At 45.2% G+C, this 16,017-nt stretch overlaps 1 protein-coding gene across 1 annotated transcript; it reads left to right on the forward strand.

Moving 5' to 3' along the window:
* Positions 1-1,078: 1,078 nt before the first annotated feature.
* On the forward strand, positions 1,079-13,402 carry LOC120509397 (neuropeptide-like protein C4orf48 homolog). Its single transcript, XM_039723962.1, has 4 exons — positions 1,079-1,213; positions 1,390-1,547; positions 8,472-8,560; positions 12,286-13,402. Exons 2-4 carry the CDS (start codon positions 1,415-1,417, stop codon positions 12,349-12,351), a joined length of 288 nt encoding a protein of 95 aa, XP_039579896.1. The 5' UTR covers positions 1,079-1,213; positions 1,390-1,414; the 3' UTR covers positions 12,352-13,402.
* Positions 13,403-16,017: the final 2,615 nt, after the last annotated feature.

Below are 16,017 nucleotides of genomic sequence, written 5' to 3' on the forward strand. Positions count from 1 at the left end.
CCACTTTGCCAGAAGGTCCTGTGAGAGGACTTTTAAACTAACCTAATCCAAAAGCACAAGCATTGAAGGGAGGGCTGTAAGAGGTAATTCTGAAGAAGCCACAGGAACAAGTGAAATAGAAGCAGAGAGCAGTGCTGGTGAAAGTTTCTACGGCTGAAGAAAATCTAGGATAAACTAGGTTTATGTCTGGGAAGACTGATACCTCCACAGCCTGGCAGGGTGGTTATTCTGTACAGGCCAGGAAGGCTGGAGCCTCTCCTTGGTGAGAGGAGATGGAGTGTCCTTCTGTGAGAAGAACAAAGCCATTAATTGAACAGTTATGTTACAAAATGAGCCTTTAATCACGCTCTGGGGCAAGCAGGTAGGTGTTAGAGCATCTCTTTCTCTTTTCCAAAAGTATCACCTCCCCTGTCTGAATGCTTGCTTCCAGGCAGGTGCTTACACAGATTCCCTGTCCAGGAAACTTCCTGCTTTAACTTTGTCAGGACACAAGAAATAAATAAATAAGCAAATAAATAAATAAGGGCTGATCCCAGACCAAAAGTTGTGCTTGAAGAGAACATCCTTCAACTTTTGCAGTGTGTAGGTTTTGGCTGGGCTCTTATCATGGTACCCAAAGGTGATGCTATGTAGGATCCATTTTTGTGGTTGGTCCAGGTGCCAGGGGTGCTGTAGTCCACAAGGCCTCATTTCAAGTGTAGTTAAACAAAGACCATAATGGATTCTTCCCCCAAAGTACAGGGCACCATCAGCAGGCCCTGCAACTTCATTTAGTCAAGCAAACTTCTGAATTTTTCTCTCATTTGATGCCTAGCAGAATGAACTCTCACTTTAAGTGAGTTACAGCTAAAGCAGGGGATGGGAGCTGTGTATTTCAGCACAGTCCCTTCGGGAATAACAGCAACAAACACAAAAATTGCCCAAGACTCTCTTATGTGGGTGGCAGCAGCCAGTGTCTGCCAAGGAGAGGGCATGGCCTTTGGGAGCAGAGGAGTGCAGCAGTGACCACCCATCACATTGTGGTCCCTTTAAATCTTCTTCTCCACTTGGCAGCTCCAATTTTTCAGTGTTGCTATAGCAAATCTCCATGGCAATGACCCCAATCAGGGAAGGGGGGATGCTGAAGGGGCGCATGCTCGGAGTGGCTGCTGGAGCCTTGCCTCTCTCTACAGCTGCTCCAAGGGTCTGGCACACAGGAGAGGAGAAGGATCAGGTACTGGGCAAGCTGGTCCTTGGGGTGCACCCTGGGCCCACGGCGTGACCGGCAGTGGCGTGGGCGAGTGGGTTTGTGCGTGCACGGGGCCTGGGCTCCTCACATCTCACCCACTTCTTTGTGAGCAGCCTGCAGGGAGCAAACTGCTGCTTTCTCACTGCTTCTCCTCGTTGCAGGCAGGGAAGACGGCTTGAATTATTGATGAGAGGCATGGCGCTGCCGGCCGCGAGGAGCGAGGCGCGGGTGGGAGTGCTGCTGCTGTCGGTGCTCGGCCTGCTCAGCGCCAGGCTGGTGGGCGCTGGCCAGGACGCCGGGAGTGCCATCCCTGCAGAAAGTAGGTACCTGCTGCACCCTGCCCTGCCTGCCCTCCTCCACTGCCCCCAGCAGCCACACGGGCTCCCTGCTCCTGGGGAACCTGCTGTTGGCCGATTGATGATGAGTTTGTGCCGTGCCAGCGAAGCACGCGAAAACAGCGGTCACGGAAACAGCGTGCGAGCAAAGGATTAGTAGTTATTTAGGGAAAAAAATGCTAATTGCATACTCTTAATTTTCATTTGAGCTTGTGCTCAAGCTCTTTGTTTGTAGGTCTTTTAGATCTGCTTCTTGATAATTTCATTTCACTAGATAGTTTTAATTGATGTACACAGATTTGCCACAATACCCATGATGTCCTTACTAATCTGAGTATTGTTAGAAGAAAATTTGTGTGTATTTCTGCTGGGGCATTGCATCTTGCTTATTTTAGTATTTGGTTGGAACAATAGGTCAAGTTCAACTTTCTTGTAGCTACTACAAATCAACACAGGGGATGTTTACCCAAACTGTGCATTTGGAAAGCAAATATAAATTTCTGAAACCCTGCAAACCTAAAAAATAAATCAATATGACAGACTGGCTTGAGCACATCACAGAGCTGGGAGCTCTTGAATTTGGATCACAGCTCTATATGAGCTTCCTCTGTTGTTTTCAGTAAGTCTCTAAACTTTCTCAGCTCCAAAATGAGGCAATAGTTCAAAGCTATTAGGGGATGGAGTCAATGTTCTCGGGGTGTTTTGGTGACAGCAAGTGGGAAATAGCCACTCATTAGAAACGCAAAATGTCCTTTGGGAAAAAAGAAAACAACAAAGAAAGATAATTGCATATAAACAAATCTCTACTTATTCATGCTTACTTTGTATCACAGCTATCTTTTTATATGACTATCAAAATATTTAATACAAAGTCTGATTTTGTCACTGCATTTTATTCACAATTAATTCCATTAGATGCAACTAATGGAACTTAGATGTTGAATTTCTTTCTTTTTCCATTATTTTTTTTTTAATTAGGGCTAAGTTTTGGTCTGTTCTAAACCAGATCTCACTGCTATTTTTTGTGTCTGTTTCCTAGGAATTCACTAATTCTAATAAGTTTTGTGAGGAGCAGTCCATTTTATCTCCTCAAAGAGAAAATCAGGCTTGGAAAATAAATTGTACATACTCTTTGTGTCTGTGTTAGCAGAGGCAAGTCAACACATTTTGGAAAATGTATACAGGAATTTCTTGTTCTACTTGTGTAGTGAAAACTCCCATTTGAACTGTAGAAAACTCTTGGCCAGGGTTTCTGACCCAAGTCTCACAGAATTATAAAACCATAGAAAGGTGGGAAGGGCCCTTTAGAGCTCATCTAGTCCAACCCCCTGCCAAGGGGCAGGGACATCTTTAACTTGATCAGGTTGCTCAGGGCCAACCTGACCTTGAACATTTCCTGGGATGGGGCATGTATAACCTCTCTGGGCAACCCATGCCAGTGCCTCACCACTCTCACAGTAAAAACTTCTTCCTTAACTATTTTAATTTGACCCTCTTTTATTTCAGAACCATTACCCCCTGACCTATCACAACTGGCCCCACAAAAAAGTCTGTCCCATCCTTCTTACAGTGACAAGGAGTCCTTTTACCATCTTATTACCATCCTCTAGCCAGGATTGCTAGAGTCCCTTGAACAGCCTCCACAGTCCCTTGTGGAGTCCCTTGAACAGCCTTTGAGGAAGATTCCTGTCTTGTCTTACTCCTGGGTGTAAGAGTGTGGAATGAAGGGCAGGTCAGAGTGTTTCTGTGGCAGTGTTACCCCAGAGACCCTGCCCCATCCCAAGGAGCAGAGGCTGTGAGCACTGCTACAAAAGCATAATGCTATTTCTGTCTGAGACCAGGCCAGGAGCAACGCTGCCAGCTGATGAGTGAATTGTAAGTTATTTTGGGCTGCTGCAGGGGCAGAGTTTTAAAGCCACAAGGAACCCTGATGATCCTTGTCAGCCACTTGTTGGGAGAGTGCTGCATAGCAGTGAATTGTAAATTGTTTTGAGCTGCTGCAGGGACAGAGTTTTAAAGCCACAAGGAACTCCTGATGATCCTTGTCAGCCACTTGTTGGGAGAGTGCTGCATAGCTGCTGAGTGCTCCAGACACTTTCCTTTGCCTGTCAGGACTCTTCCTGGTGGTTAACCTGTGAAACTCTTCCCTTAGGACATGGTGGATGCCAAATGTTTGCATGAGATTGCAGAACCAGTTGGTTAAATTCAAGGGAAAAAAATCCTAGAAAGGGCTGTTAGATACAGTGGCATTTCTTCTGACTGAGGGGCTGCCTTAGCATATTCCTGAGACCTGGGAGGGTCTCTGGGAGTGCATCCCTCCAGACTTGCCCTGTTCTCATGCTATTTCTAGGCACCCATTGCTGGCCATGAAGGTGTAGCAGTGCCCAGGGATGCACCGTGGCATGGAGACATGACTGTACCAGTACCCTGCCAGGATGGACCCTGGCACACTGGTATCCATGAGAGGAGGCCAGTTCTCTGGAAGACAGAGCTGACTGTTTCAGAGTGGAGCTATCCCATGCTCTCAATGCTTGGGAATGCTCCCAGACTTTCAATATTCCTCAAGAGATGCAGATTGTGGGAGACTGGGCACTGGGTGGAGCACTCACTTTGGTGTGATCTAGTACAGACACTCCTGGATCCTTTCCCTCTTGATGCTCCACTGGCTACATCTCATCAGGAGCTGGTCCTCATGGACACTGACCCTTTCACAGGGCACTGCCTCTGCAGCACACACTTTCCCTATTGCTGCACTTATGGCCTTACTGTCAGCCCAGGCAAACTGCTGGCTGAGAGACCCTGGATGGCCCAGAGGGGTCTCCAGTGCATGTTCTTAACAAGGATGTAAGATGGACATGGAGCATATTTAGTGTCCTTCTGCAAGGCAGAGCAGTGTGGTGCTCTGTCACCCTGTTCTTCTAAGTTCTTCTAAGCCTTCTGGTGTTTACATTCTTGTAATGAACTTCCTCACACACTTTATGTAAAAATTTAATTGGTTTACATTCTTTTCTGAAGGAGGAGAAATTTGATAGACTTGGTTTGTCCAGCGTCATTGGAGAGGTGACACTGTCATCCTCCAATCCATGTCACTTTTGAAAATCTATAAATGTTAGAGTCAGAAATTAATCATCCTTCTTTTTACCTTAGAGATTCCAGTGTCTGCATTGTTTTAATTTGTGTCCTATAGCGACAGTGCCCGATGCTTTTCTCTGTTCCCAGGTGTGTGACGTGTCGCTGGCAGCACGCCCTTAGCAGGAGCATTGCTGCATGGACCCCACAGTCTCTTTCCCACCTGGTGGGAGGAATGTGTCCCTCCTGCAGCACCATGAGCAGGACAGGGGCAGCAGTGCTCCGTACAAGTGTGGGAGGTGCAGGAGTCACAGGAGAGGAGCATGAGAGTGAGTCACAGTTCTCTTCAGCAGTGCAGAGAGATCCTGTCCTGTGTGAGGCACTGGGATCTGGCTTGGAGCACCAGCCCCTGCTCTCTGCCAGTCACACAGCCAGGCACAGCTCTTTATGCATAATTCTAATTAGCAATGATTAATTGTGTCCTTATACTTTATTCACAGCATTTAGCATATGCAAAAGACTATTCAAGTTTGAAGTGGTGCTACTAATACTCGCAGATTATTTTATTTAAAGTTCTCTGCAAACCACTATAAAAAATAAGTTATTTCCCCAACCTCCCACTGCATTTATAGCCCAGATCACCCACTGTGAAAGCTAAAATATGGAATCTGAAGACCAGAAGCTGGTCAGTCTGTTTTCATTAGCCAAGGTGCATGAAATACAAAGAATAAACACAAAGTGTATGCAAGGGAAAGTAAATTATACTTACACACTGCTTTCAGTCTCAGGTCTTCACCAAGAAGCCAAGAAATATATTTTTTCTCTTCCCCCACTTCTCCCAAAACACACAAAGACACATACAGTCTTTGTGCTGACAGGATCCATTTAAAGAGTTATGGCTGGCTCTTGATAATTCTCATTATGTTAATCCACAGACCTGTTAAGTCTCCCTATGAATGATAGTCTGTTTCCAGCTGTCAGCAAGGAATTAATGGCACTCTGCTATATTTTGCTATGATGTGATTTAAGATTTGGTTTCATGACTGCTTTAAGCTGATGTAAGCCTGTGCTGCCTCTGCCCTTCTCCTCTCCATAACCTGGCCTCCCCTGCTCACACTGTTTCTTGTCCTGGCCCCAGAACCTGGGCATTCAGGATCTGCTCTGGGGGCAGAAAGGTCAGTGCTCCAGCTGATGGAGGAGCTGCATTGTCCCTCCTGCTGTGAGCAGGTGGAAGTGTGAGATGCCATAGCCAAGGACAGAAAGCACAGAGGGATTGCTTCTACCGGCAACAGCACATATTTAGATTTGTTTGGTAAAACAGATGCTTAGACATATTTCTGCTGGGAAAATATCCTTGTTGAAAATATTATGGGCATGAAGAGAGGTCAAATCCACAGAGAAAGTTCAGCTTAGCAGCTCAGCTCTTCATTCTGGAAAGCAGACCAAGGCAGAGATGATGGAGAACATCAAAGTCATAAGTGGGACAAAGTTGCTGATTATTTAATAACTGTCTCTTCCACTGCAAAAATTAGAGGCAGGAAATGAAAGCAGCAGATGTCAACTTCAGAGCAGACAGGAATGGTATTTTGTTCACTCAGTGAATAGCTGAGCTGTGGAACTCATTGCCACAGGATGCTGCAGATGACAAAAGTTTATGTGGATTCAGGAAGCAACAGTGCAAATTAATGTGAGAAAAATTCATGGAGGGCTTATCAGATGTAGAAACACCAGCCAGACACAGGATATCCTCCAGCCTCCTGGTAGGCTGGAAGAACATTGCTAGACACTGACTCTTGTATCTTCCATGAGTATCTGCCGTTGGCTACTGGCTCCCAGCAGGCAGGGATGCTGGCCTGACCCACAGACAGCAGTGCCTGGAGAAGGATCCTCCACCATGGAGCACAGCCCAAAAACAACATTAAAGAGTGAATGTCCTGTTCTGTGGTGAAACTGGCTGTGTGTGCTCTCTGACTTTGGAGGGCAGTGCTGTGTTAGGAGCTTTGCAGGTGCTGATTCAGGACATCCAGAGCTGCACAGGCAGATGTCCTCTGTGCCACCAGCCTTTTCCTGCAGAAAATGCTTTGATACCAGGGCAGCTGCTTTCCCAGGACTGGCAGAAGTGAAATAACCACTTGACATGGTTGTGCCATTCCACGAGTGCCTCCCTGTCCACACAGAAGCACTTGGCTGTCATAAATACCAGTGAGTGATCCCACCCAACCATCCCATCACAGCTTTCACAAAGCCCTGGGAAGACTTCCTGTGTGACAAGCAGTGACAGATTATGGAATGCATGGCTCTGCTTAAAAGTGCTTTCTCCCCACTGCAGAAGCAGGATACGTTAATTTATCACCTGGGTTTTGTTTTTTTTTTCTCCTTCAGGTTCTGCTTTTGAGAACACTTTGGTGTTTGTCAGCACTTCAGGGCATGCAGCACCTCCCCGAGGTGCAGCCAGGGCAAGGTGTTTCTGAGCAGCCCAGAGCGAGGGGAGGGAGCAGGGCATGACACCGAGAGAATGATGGATTTGCTGACAGCAGTCTGAGCATGCAGGTTCTTTCTAAGGGCTCTGTTTCATGCTCTGAAGTGAAACAACTAAATTACTTGCAATACTGCAAGCAGGAGGAGGTTGAGTGTCTTTAAAGTGTGCTCAAAACCATCCTGTCACTACTTCTGTGCTTGGAGAGGCAGAGTCTTTGTGAGCACGGCTGTTCTGATAGAGGTGGGGACTTTGCACCTCCTCACAGCTTGGGAATTAAATCCCTAGCTTGATCCCCAGGTCTCCCTGAGATGCCACTTGCACTGAGGGGAGATGTAGAAGGACAGGTGGGAGAGAAACTCCTCCTGAGTAGATCAAAACCCCTCAGAGGCTTGCTGAGGCCTGGCAAGCACTCTGGCTGCTGTCTTCCTCCCTGCACAAGTCAGAGGCAGTGCTGGCAGCAGGGTGCCAGGCACAGATGGGTGCTGCAGGGCTGCTCAGCAGGTCCCTGGCTCCAGACAGCTCCCCTGCCATCTCAGCAGCAGCTTGGCACCTCTTTGCTTTGCTAGAGCAGCACAGGTGGCTGCATGAGGACAAGGATTTTGGCACGCCCCCCATCATGGGGCCTCTGTGATCAGGATGAAATGTCATCTTTCCCCATTCCCCCTGCATCTCCTCCAGTGTCTGCAATTTCTTCTTCTGAAAACTCACACATCATTCACTTCAAACTGTCAGAGATTGGTCAGGGTGAATCCTGGCAGAGCAGAAATGCCCAGGTTCAGAAGTGAGCCATTTTAGCTGTCAAGTCCCCTCCTCCTCCACTCTCTGCCTTTTCCCTGCCCTGCCCCTCTGTGCACACACGCTGGCAGCAGCTGCAGAGCCAGTGGGATGCTTTGCATTCCTGGCAGAGAAAAAATACAGCAGCAGGTGAAAGGAACCAAATACAGATCTGGCATTGTCCCTTGCCAAGCTGCTCTGTAAGAGCTCCTGTAAAAACAGACCTGCCTGTCTGGTTCCTGAACCACTGCAAACTGCTGTTTTCAGTGTATCTGTTGAGAATTAACCCATGTCTGAGAAAGGGTAAGGATTTCATTTTGAAGGGGAGAGGCTGGGGGCTGAAGCAGCAGGCAGAATCAGTCTGGGTCATGGTTAGAAAAGCCCACCCAGTAAAATACTCTGTGGTTTTTGCCGATCCTCTCTCACTTGCACAAAGATAGACACGGGCAGCCCTGATTCTGCGTGCACGCAGGTGCGGGTGCCTGGTAAGAGCTGGAGTTTCTCCTGGCAAGTATTCCTCCTCTGTGCTGCCAAATTCCGGCTTTCCTGCTGTGACAGCGATGTCCCCTGCTGCCTCTCTCCGCAGGCCGTCCCTGCGTTGACTGCCACGCGTTCGAGTTCATGCAGCGGGCCTTGCAGGACCTGAAGCAGACGGCGTTCGGCCTGGACGCGCGGGTAGGTGTCCTGCAGGAATGCTCTCCCTCAGCCTCCCTCGCCCGGCCCCAGCTCTGCCCGTCTGGCTGCAGCAGACGAGACATCTCTGCTGACTCACTGCCATCCCTGCAAAGGGGTTTATAGCGAGCACAGATCGTTTTTCACAGGCTGCAGAGGTTCAGTAATGATCATCTAGGCTGACTTCTTGCATAACAGCCTAAGGAATTACCTCAGACAGTCCCTGCACCAAAGGGAGAGGGAAAGAAGATGTACAAAGGAGAGGGAAACAAGACAGATAATTTACTCTCTGCCTCACACCATTGCTTCCAAGCTGTGGACTGACTATTCCCTGGGCAGGAGCAGAAATGAGCAGGAGAGAGAGAAGGTGGCAGGCAGGGCTGGCAGAGGAGAGGGAAGCACACACACACCCCCTTTGCTCATGGACTGATGCTTTGTGGAAAAGGAGAAGCACATTTTCTCATGCATTTATCACAGCGCACAGGGGATTCTGCCACTTCACATGGCAGTCCCCAGAGGTGTCAGTGAGCAAAATGAGGCTGTGTTAAATGTCCCAATTTTATTAATTCAGACACATGTGGGTTTGTTAATATGTGCAAACTGGCTGGGGTAGGATTTCCACAGTGGTTCTGCTTCTGAAGTTTGCAAGGGGGAGGAGGTCTCTCTCCTCTAATAAAGCCCCTCTGTGCATGTCTTGCCCCACCTCTCCTTCCTCTGAGCAGGGCCATCCCTCTTGGCAGGTGAGAGGGTTCCCTGCTCCTCTATAGTCACACTCAGCTCAAATTGTCATTCCCAGCAATGCCAATCAAAGGGACATAAGTCAATTATGTGTCTCAAACCGTAAGGCATTTCTATAGCTTTGCCTTTTGGTTTCTTGTGACCTTGGGCAGCTGTGTCAGGCCCTACACAATAAAGTTGGAGTGACTTCAGCTTTCTTGAGCTATCAATAGCAAACTGATTAGGACAAAGTTATGAGTGTGGGTTACATTCCAAAAGTTTCCCATGCACTTGAGTAATAATAAATAACTCTTAAGTGGTAAAGTGTCAATAGAGGGGCTTTACCTCCAGCAGCTGTGCTGGGCTCTTCTGGTGCATAGCAGAGTTCCACTTGTTTGGATTAGGGTCAGCTGAAATGTTTTGTACTTACACATGACACATCAAGACCAGGTGCAATTGCAGCTGTGCTGGTTCTTATGCTGTCAACAGGCTTTACTGGGAAGTTAAAGATTTTTTTTAATGCAATGGAGGCAGCACAATTCCTTAATCCCACCCGCAGAGGGTTTCAGATGTGTCTGTGATGTCTGCTCTATCTGGAGAGTGGACTGAGGGTGCAGCCCACCAGAGAGCAGTGCTGTCTTGGGAGAGCTGAGGCAGAATATAAAGGGAGGAGCTGTGCTAGGGTGCCACAAGATGAATTTCTGTTTCTGTGAGGACCTGCACAGGCCTGACATGCCAAGGCACTGATTGAGACAGCTCCCAGTGTTACAGATCAAGTGGCATAGTGCAGATCAAGTGCATCACAAAACCAAACAGAACCAGTTGTTTGTAAGATCACCCACCCTTAGACAACTGAGCTTAACCCTACTGGTAAATAAAGGCTGTATTACTGTACACCTTTCCCAGCCTTTGGATTGATACTCCAAAGGGCTTCCTATCAGAGGTGCTTTGGTTAAACACAAATTATTGAGTGATGCAGAGATACTAAAGTGAAATACAGCAACCAAGGCCCTACAAAGGCCCCCTGTGGCCTTCTCTACTCTGACAGGTAGAGCTTCCATATCCTTACACCACTGCTGATGCTTGGCTCATGCTGACCAGCTATAATGTCTCAAGTTTGACACACAAATAACTTCACTGAGTAACTCCAGTCTTGGAAATTGTTGCTACAAGGGCAAGGCCCATGCAGGATTGCTCCTGCATATCAGGGACTTTCTAAGCCAATGCCATCAAGGCCATAATTAATTTTTGTAATTGATACCTCTCTTTCACAGTCTTTCAGTTTGCAACTGAGTGCTCCCAGAGCTGCTCTTCCTGCCCGTAAATAGTCCAGAGTGACGCCCAGGCAGAGTTTGTGGTAGCAGTGACAGCTTGTTGGCATTACTGTGAAATCCAATAAGCCTGTTTGATGTTAAGATGATTCTATGATTTCTCCTGGGCTCCCCACAATGGGAGCATTCACTCATCCAGGATTTCATTGTGCAAGCAGGGAGCAGCGTTGAACAGCGCCTGCTGTTGCGCTAAGCTGATAAGTGAAAGCAGGCAAGGAATGTGAACAAACCCTCTTTAACGCAAAGGTGGATGTCAAAAGTTTGAGCTGAGGAGGATATAGGGCTGGGGAGGAGAGGGAAAGCTGTTCTGAAACAGCCTGTCCTGAAGAATCTTGCAGTCTGAGAAGAAGAAGTGAATAACAGAGAGTGGGCGCTGCTGGGGGACTGAGGCACTGCTGCCCAGGCCAGGCAGGAGGGGACAGGACCCACACAGAATGCCCAGCTTCTCCTTTGGAAAGTGCCTTGGTTAATGAGCCCTTTGCTGTGTGTCTGCTGTGTCAGGAGGTGTCAGGACAGAGGAACAGCAGCAAGCTGAAGACCTTGTTGTTTCACAGAGCTCTGAGATAATTTCTTAGCAAGCGGGTTTCAACCTCTAATGGGTTTTTGCAGTGTAGATGGGAAACTCATCCACAGTGAATTTAAGCCCACTAAATTAATTTTTTCTCCCCTCGAGAAACTCTTCAAAGCCAGTCTGCAAACTGCTTGAGGGACCGCAGACCACAGGGTGAAAACCACAAGATTTGCTGAGGAAGAAGTTTCTCTTCAGTCACAACTGCACTTGCTGATGTGAATTCCTTGCACCAACAATCTCGAGTGTCATGAGAAATTGGCTTCTGAAATGATGGTGCCATGCAAAAGATTCAGCCTTTGTTTCTCCAAAAGTATGACAAGAATCCACAAAATATTTAAGTTATTTGATCACAGTTAAATAAATGATGTTTGAATATCTTTAAAGATCTAAAATTAATTTTTTCCCCTGTATACAGAGAAAAAAAGCTTGAAAACGCTTTTCTACTAAGGAGCTCCAAATACAACAGCAAGTAATTTTAAATTATGTATATTGGGAATAGTTTTTAAGCTTTTGCTCAAGTACTGATAATAAAACAACTGCCAGTAATTTAACTCAGATTGAAATAGGAACCACACACTCAGACCTAGATCTGCCTTGGAAGATTATGAGTTTCAGACAACAGGGTTAGACTGACAACTGGATTCAACTCAGAGTTGTTCTAGAGAAACAGCAGTGTAACTGAGAGCACAGCTGGCTCCTCAGCACTTGCTGTCTGGTACAATTAAACTATACAGGACTGAAGGCATCATCAACAGGAAGCCATCAATCACCATGGAGGAATTAAGAGCAGTGCAGTTGAAAGTGGAATCTGTGGCAGTGCTTATAAAGGACACTTTAATAATTTTGACAGCCTCCTCCCTAGAAGTTAACTGTGAAAATTAACATATTCAAACATAAAAATGCTCTCCCTGCATCTCGGTTCTGAATATACTCGTTTCACTTTCTCTGGATGAAAACCAGCACTAAGAACTATGATTTTTCACTCAGCAGAGCACCTTGGCTACAGCTGTGCAGAGGGATTAGATCTAATTAATTATATGCTCTTTTAAAGCAATATATTCAGTTCTTTGATTTAATGGATTTTTGTTTGGGTTTTATTTTTTTTCCAGACAGAAACCCTCCTCCTGAGAGCAGAAAAGAGAGGCCTGTGTGATTGCTTTCATGCAATACACTGAGATGAGCACTGGGATTTGGCCAATGGACATACATTCATTTTAAAAATACTGTTCAGTAAATTACAGGAAGATACAGAGTTCAAGTTGTGCCCCACCATAAGGAAAAGCATTTTTATCAAAACAGGTACAGCTCAGATTATTTTTGCTTTGTTGTGGTTTGTCATAAGTCTATGTGATGTTGCATCTGCTGAAATGTCAAGAGAAGAAACAGTGCCAAAGTCTTGCTTATGGGTTTTATGCAAGGACAGCATCCTGCTTTTTTGGTATTTCAAGACAAAAATTGTCCTTGGAGTCCCAGGCCAACCTCTTGGCTTATGTGAATTGCCATAGAGCTGTGAAAGTCAGTGTAGTCAAATTTTTCAATGTATTTATAGAAGAATAACATGAAAAGCAAACTACTTTGCCATGATGCATAGATAAACATTTACAAACAAGCAGACTTTGCATTATCTAGAAATTAATAGTTATCACTGACTGCTTGGCAGTCCAAGGAAAGGATTTGTTCCCCAGTTGTATCAATAGTCCAGTGCACAGCAAACACAGTAATCTGTCTCACAATTTTGATTTCTTCAGAGCCACACAGTAGCTGTGATCATTTTGGAGAGATTTATTAAGTATCTAATGTGATCAGTAACATTTGTAATCACATGAATACTGCCTGGCAGTTGAACTGATTGTATCTGCCAAAATCTTCTGCAGAAGTGTCTTTCATTAAGCAAATCACATGCTGGATTGAACCACTCAAAGTGGCCTCTACAGAGAGTTTTGGCAGAGAGCCTACACAAAGCCTGTCTGCCCAGGAGTCTCTTGTAAACTGTATTTTGGGATAATAATACTTAATAAATACTTAAATTCTGCCAAAATGGTCCTTAACTTTTGCATGGACTCTGCACTCTGTCAGGGTGGGTTACAGTGCTGACGTTATTTGTATTTCTGCTGCAGAGACAAGAGAGAGCAAACCAATGTAAGCAGTGTAGTAGTAGTAGTAATAGACAATAAGATTGTGCCTTGTTACACTTCAAAAGAGAATAACAAATCCTTTCTCTTTTTTTTTTTTTTTGCATTTTTTCCTTTTTTTGAGAATAAGACTGTGCCTTGTTACTCTTTAAAAGAGAATAACAAATCCTTTCTTATTTTTTTGCTTTTTTTTCCTTTATTTTGGGAAGCAGAACAGAAAATGGCCCCAGTGAGAAGTTCCTGTTGATAACAATACATTTTTCATTGGGCTTAAAACATCATCCCCAAAGTAGAGATTTGTGTATCAGCTCAAGCATCTATATACTCAAAAATTAGGCTCCAAATGTTTTATACAAACAAGAATATTGGAACAGGATCAACAAAAAAGTAATTTTCAAAGTCATTTTACTAATTCTTTCCAATATGTCTGTCTTTCCATAAGAGGCTGGTGTTTTTGATATTTTGCTCTCAGCCTGCTCAGTAAGTTAGGATGGAAGCTACCTGTGTGTTTCCAAACTGCTTCTTTCCCATTTTGTCTACAACATCAAACACAGGGAAATAGGGAATTTGACTCACTGCCAAGTTATTATTCCATGTGCAGTCCTACTCAGTAACACAAAGGAGCATGGTGCCACATATTTTGTCAAAGTTGTTAGAAAGGCGTGTGGTTCTCAGCAAGGAAAACCTTCCTTGCACCTGCATTTCAAATGAGAAGTCTGTTTTGTCCTCTGCAGCATTCCAGCAAACCCCTTTAGAGGTCCTTGGGACCTGTTTTGTGTACAAGAGAAGCAGCATGACACAGCAGCAGCTCCCTTCTGGTAGCATCACGCTGCGCTGTGGCACCGTCAACAGAGCAGCAGAGGTTTTCCTCATAGACCAAATTTTATTGTACAAAGAAAACAGTAGGATTAACACAGCTTCCTTGCAAAATACCAGCCTTTGGCTCCTTCACTCCCACTTATATTTGGACCAAAGTAATGCACAGCTTTTGAGCCAGGTTTTTGCAGGAGATGGAGCCCCAGCACTGAACCTGTGAATTTTCCAGCACAGCTCCCCTTTTCAGGGGGCAGCATATCTATGGTTTGGTATTGATATTGTGCATGCTTATTCTGCTGGTACTCTAAAGAATATTGCAAATTCCTGTTACAAGAATTGGGGTTTTTTGTTCATGTTTTCATTTAGAAAAATGGTTGCTCACAGTTGAGTTTTGATATATGCTGCTTGTTACAATATAAAGGTGGAATGAATGACAAGTGGATGTTGTCTGACTCCCAAAGGGATCAGAGTGACACTGCAACTTTATGGTTGTAACAGAGTGATCTGTACTTCTCTTTGTCTATAATACAACACAATAAAAGGGCAAGATGCATTATAGTATTTGTGTGCTTTGTTTCTGATTTGACAAATTGATGGTGCTTATGCATTAATTAATGTCTGTTCATTAATTAGGCAGAAAATACACAGAGAAAAGATGCTATTTTTAATACAAAAATAAGACCTTGCATTTGGGCTAAATGTATTAATATATTCTAATTTGATGAAATAGAAAATCCAACTCACTCTTATTTGAAATAAAGGTACAGCAATGATTTTGTGAGTTTCTTTAAGAACCCCTTACTCTATACTTGGTAGTTTTGATGAAGTTCCTTATAATTGCAGGATGGCATGAAGAAAAATTGGAGTTAGATAGTTTGAATTTATTTTTGCTCAGGAAGTAAATTTAAATTCAGAACCCCTTGAGTCTCCACTTACTAGAAGAAACCCTGTATTTTGCAGGAGGATTTAATTGCAGGAGTGCTTAAAGCAGAAAGTTTTTTCTCCCACCCAACACTTCTTTTGCTGCAGAGCCAAGGCAGTTCTCGTGACCTTTTGAAGCCAAGCTGTGTCTTCTCTTCTCTTGGTGCAGTGCTGCTGCTGACAGCCCTGGGCACATGGTGCTTGTACACAGGGTGGAATGCAGGTGGCAGCCTGTGAAATTCATAGCCAAGTGCTCCCTGGAAGAGAAATGGCATAATCATGTTAGTATGGTGCTGTCTCTGGACAGGCAAGGTAATGATCCCCACATCTCCAGAGCTTTTCATACCTGAGCCAGTGCCTTCTTTGGGTGTAATTCTGTGTGTATTCTAAGTCAGTAGTTTTGGACTGAGTCTCAGAACAGCTCTAGGAAGACATGTCTGGCTTTCATTCTGGAAATGGAAACACAGTTTACCTTGCCTGTTATGTAGAATCCTGTTAGGTGACATCAAAGCTCAGTAGTATTATTGCTAGCTGAATCTAGCTGCTGAGTGGACTCTCTGGAATACTCTGAAAATCCTGTGGAATACCCTCTCCAGATGGAAACCTCATATTTAGACACCAGTTATGTCTCTGTACCCAGAACTGTCTGTCAGTAAATCCTGGGGTGATCTGAGCATCTGACACACATTCCCCATTTTCAGAGAAATAAAGTGTGGAAGTAGTTCCTTTAAGAGTGACCATGTGGTTTCTGTGCCCTCCTCTGCACCTGCCCCAGGCTGGAAGCCAAAGACAAGAGCTCCTCCTGTAGCAGTGGTGTGCACACAGATCTCACCCTGATGAGACAAAGTGCTTGCTGAGCTGAAGCAGGCTAACAGGAGTCCCAGCTCAGTTCAGAGTTTAGTTCAAAGGTAATTTAAAAGCAGAAAGGCTCTGAGGCTGTTGTGCCTTTTGAGAGGCAGAGAAGCATAAAGG

Source organism: Passer montanus, unplaced genomic scaffold (assembly GCF_014805655.1).
Source record: "Passer montanus isolate IOZ18808 unplaced genomic scaffold, ASM1480565v1 scaffold51, whole genome shotgun sequence".
Classification (NCBI taxonomy): domain Eukaryota; kingdom Metazoa; phylum Chordata; class Aves; order Passeriformes; family Passeridae; genus Passer; species Passer montanus.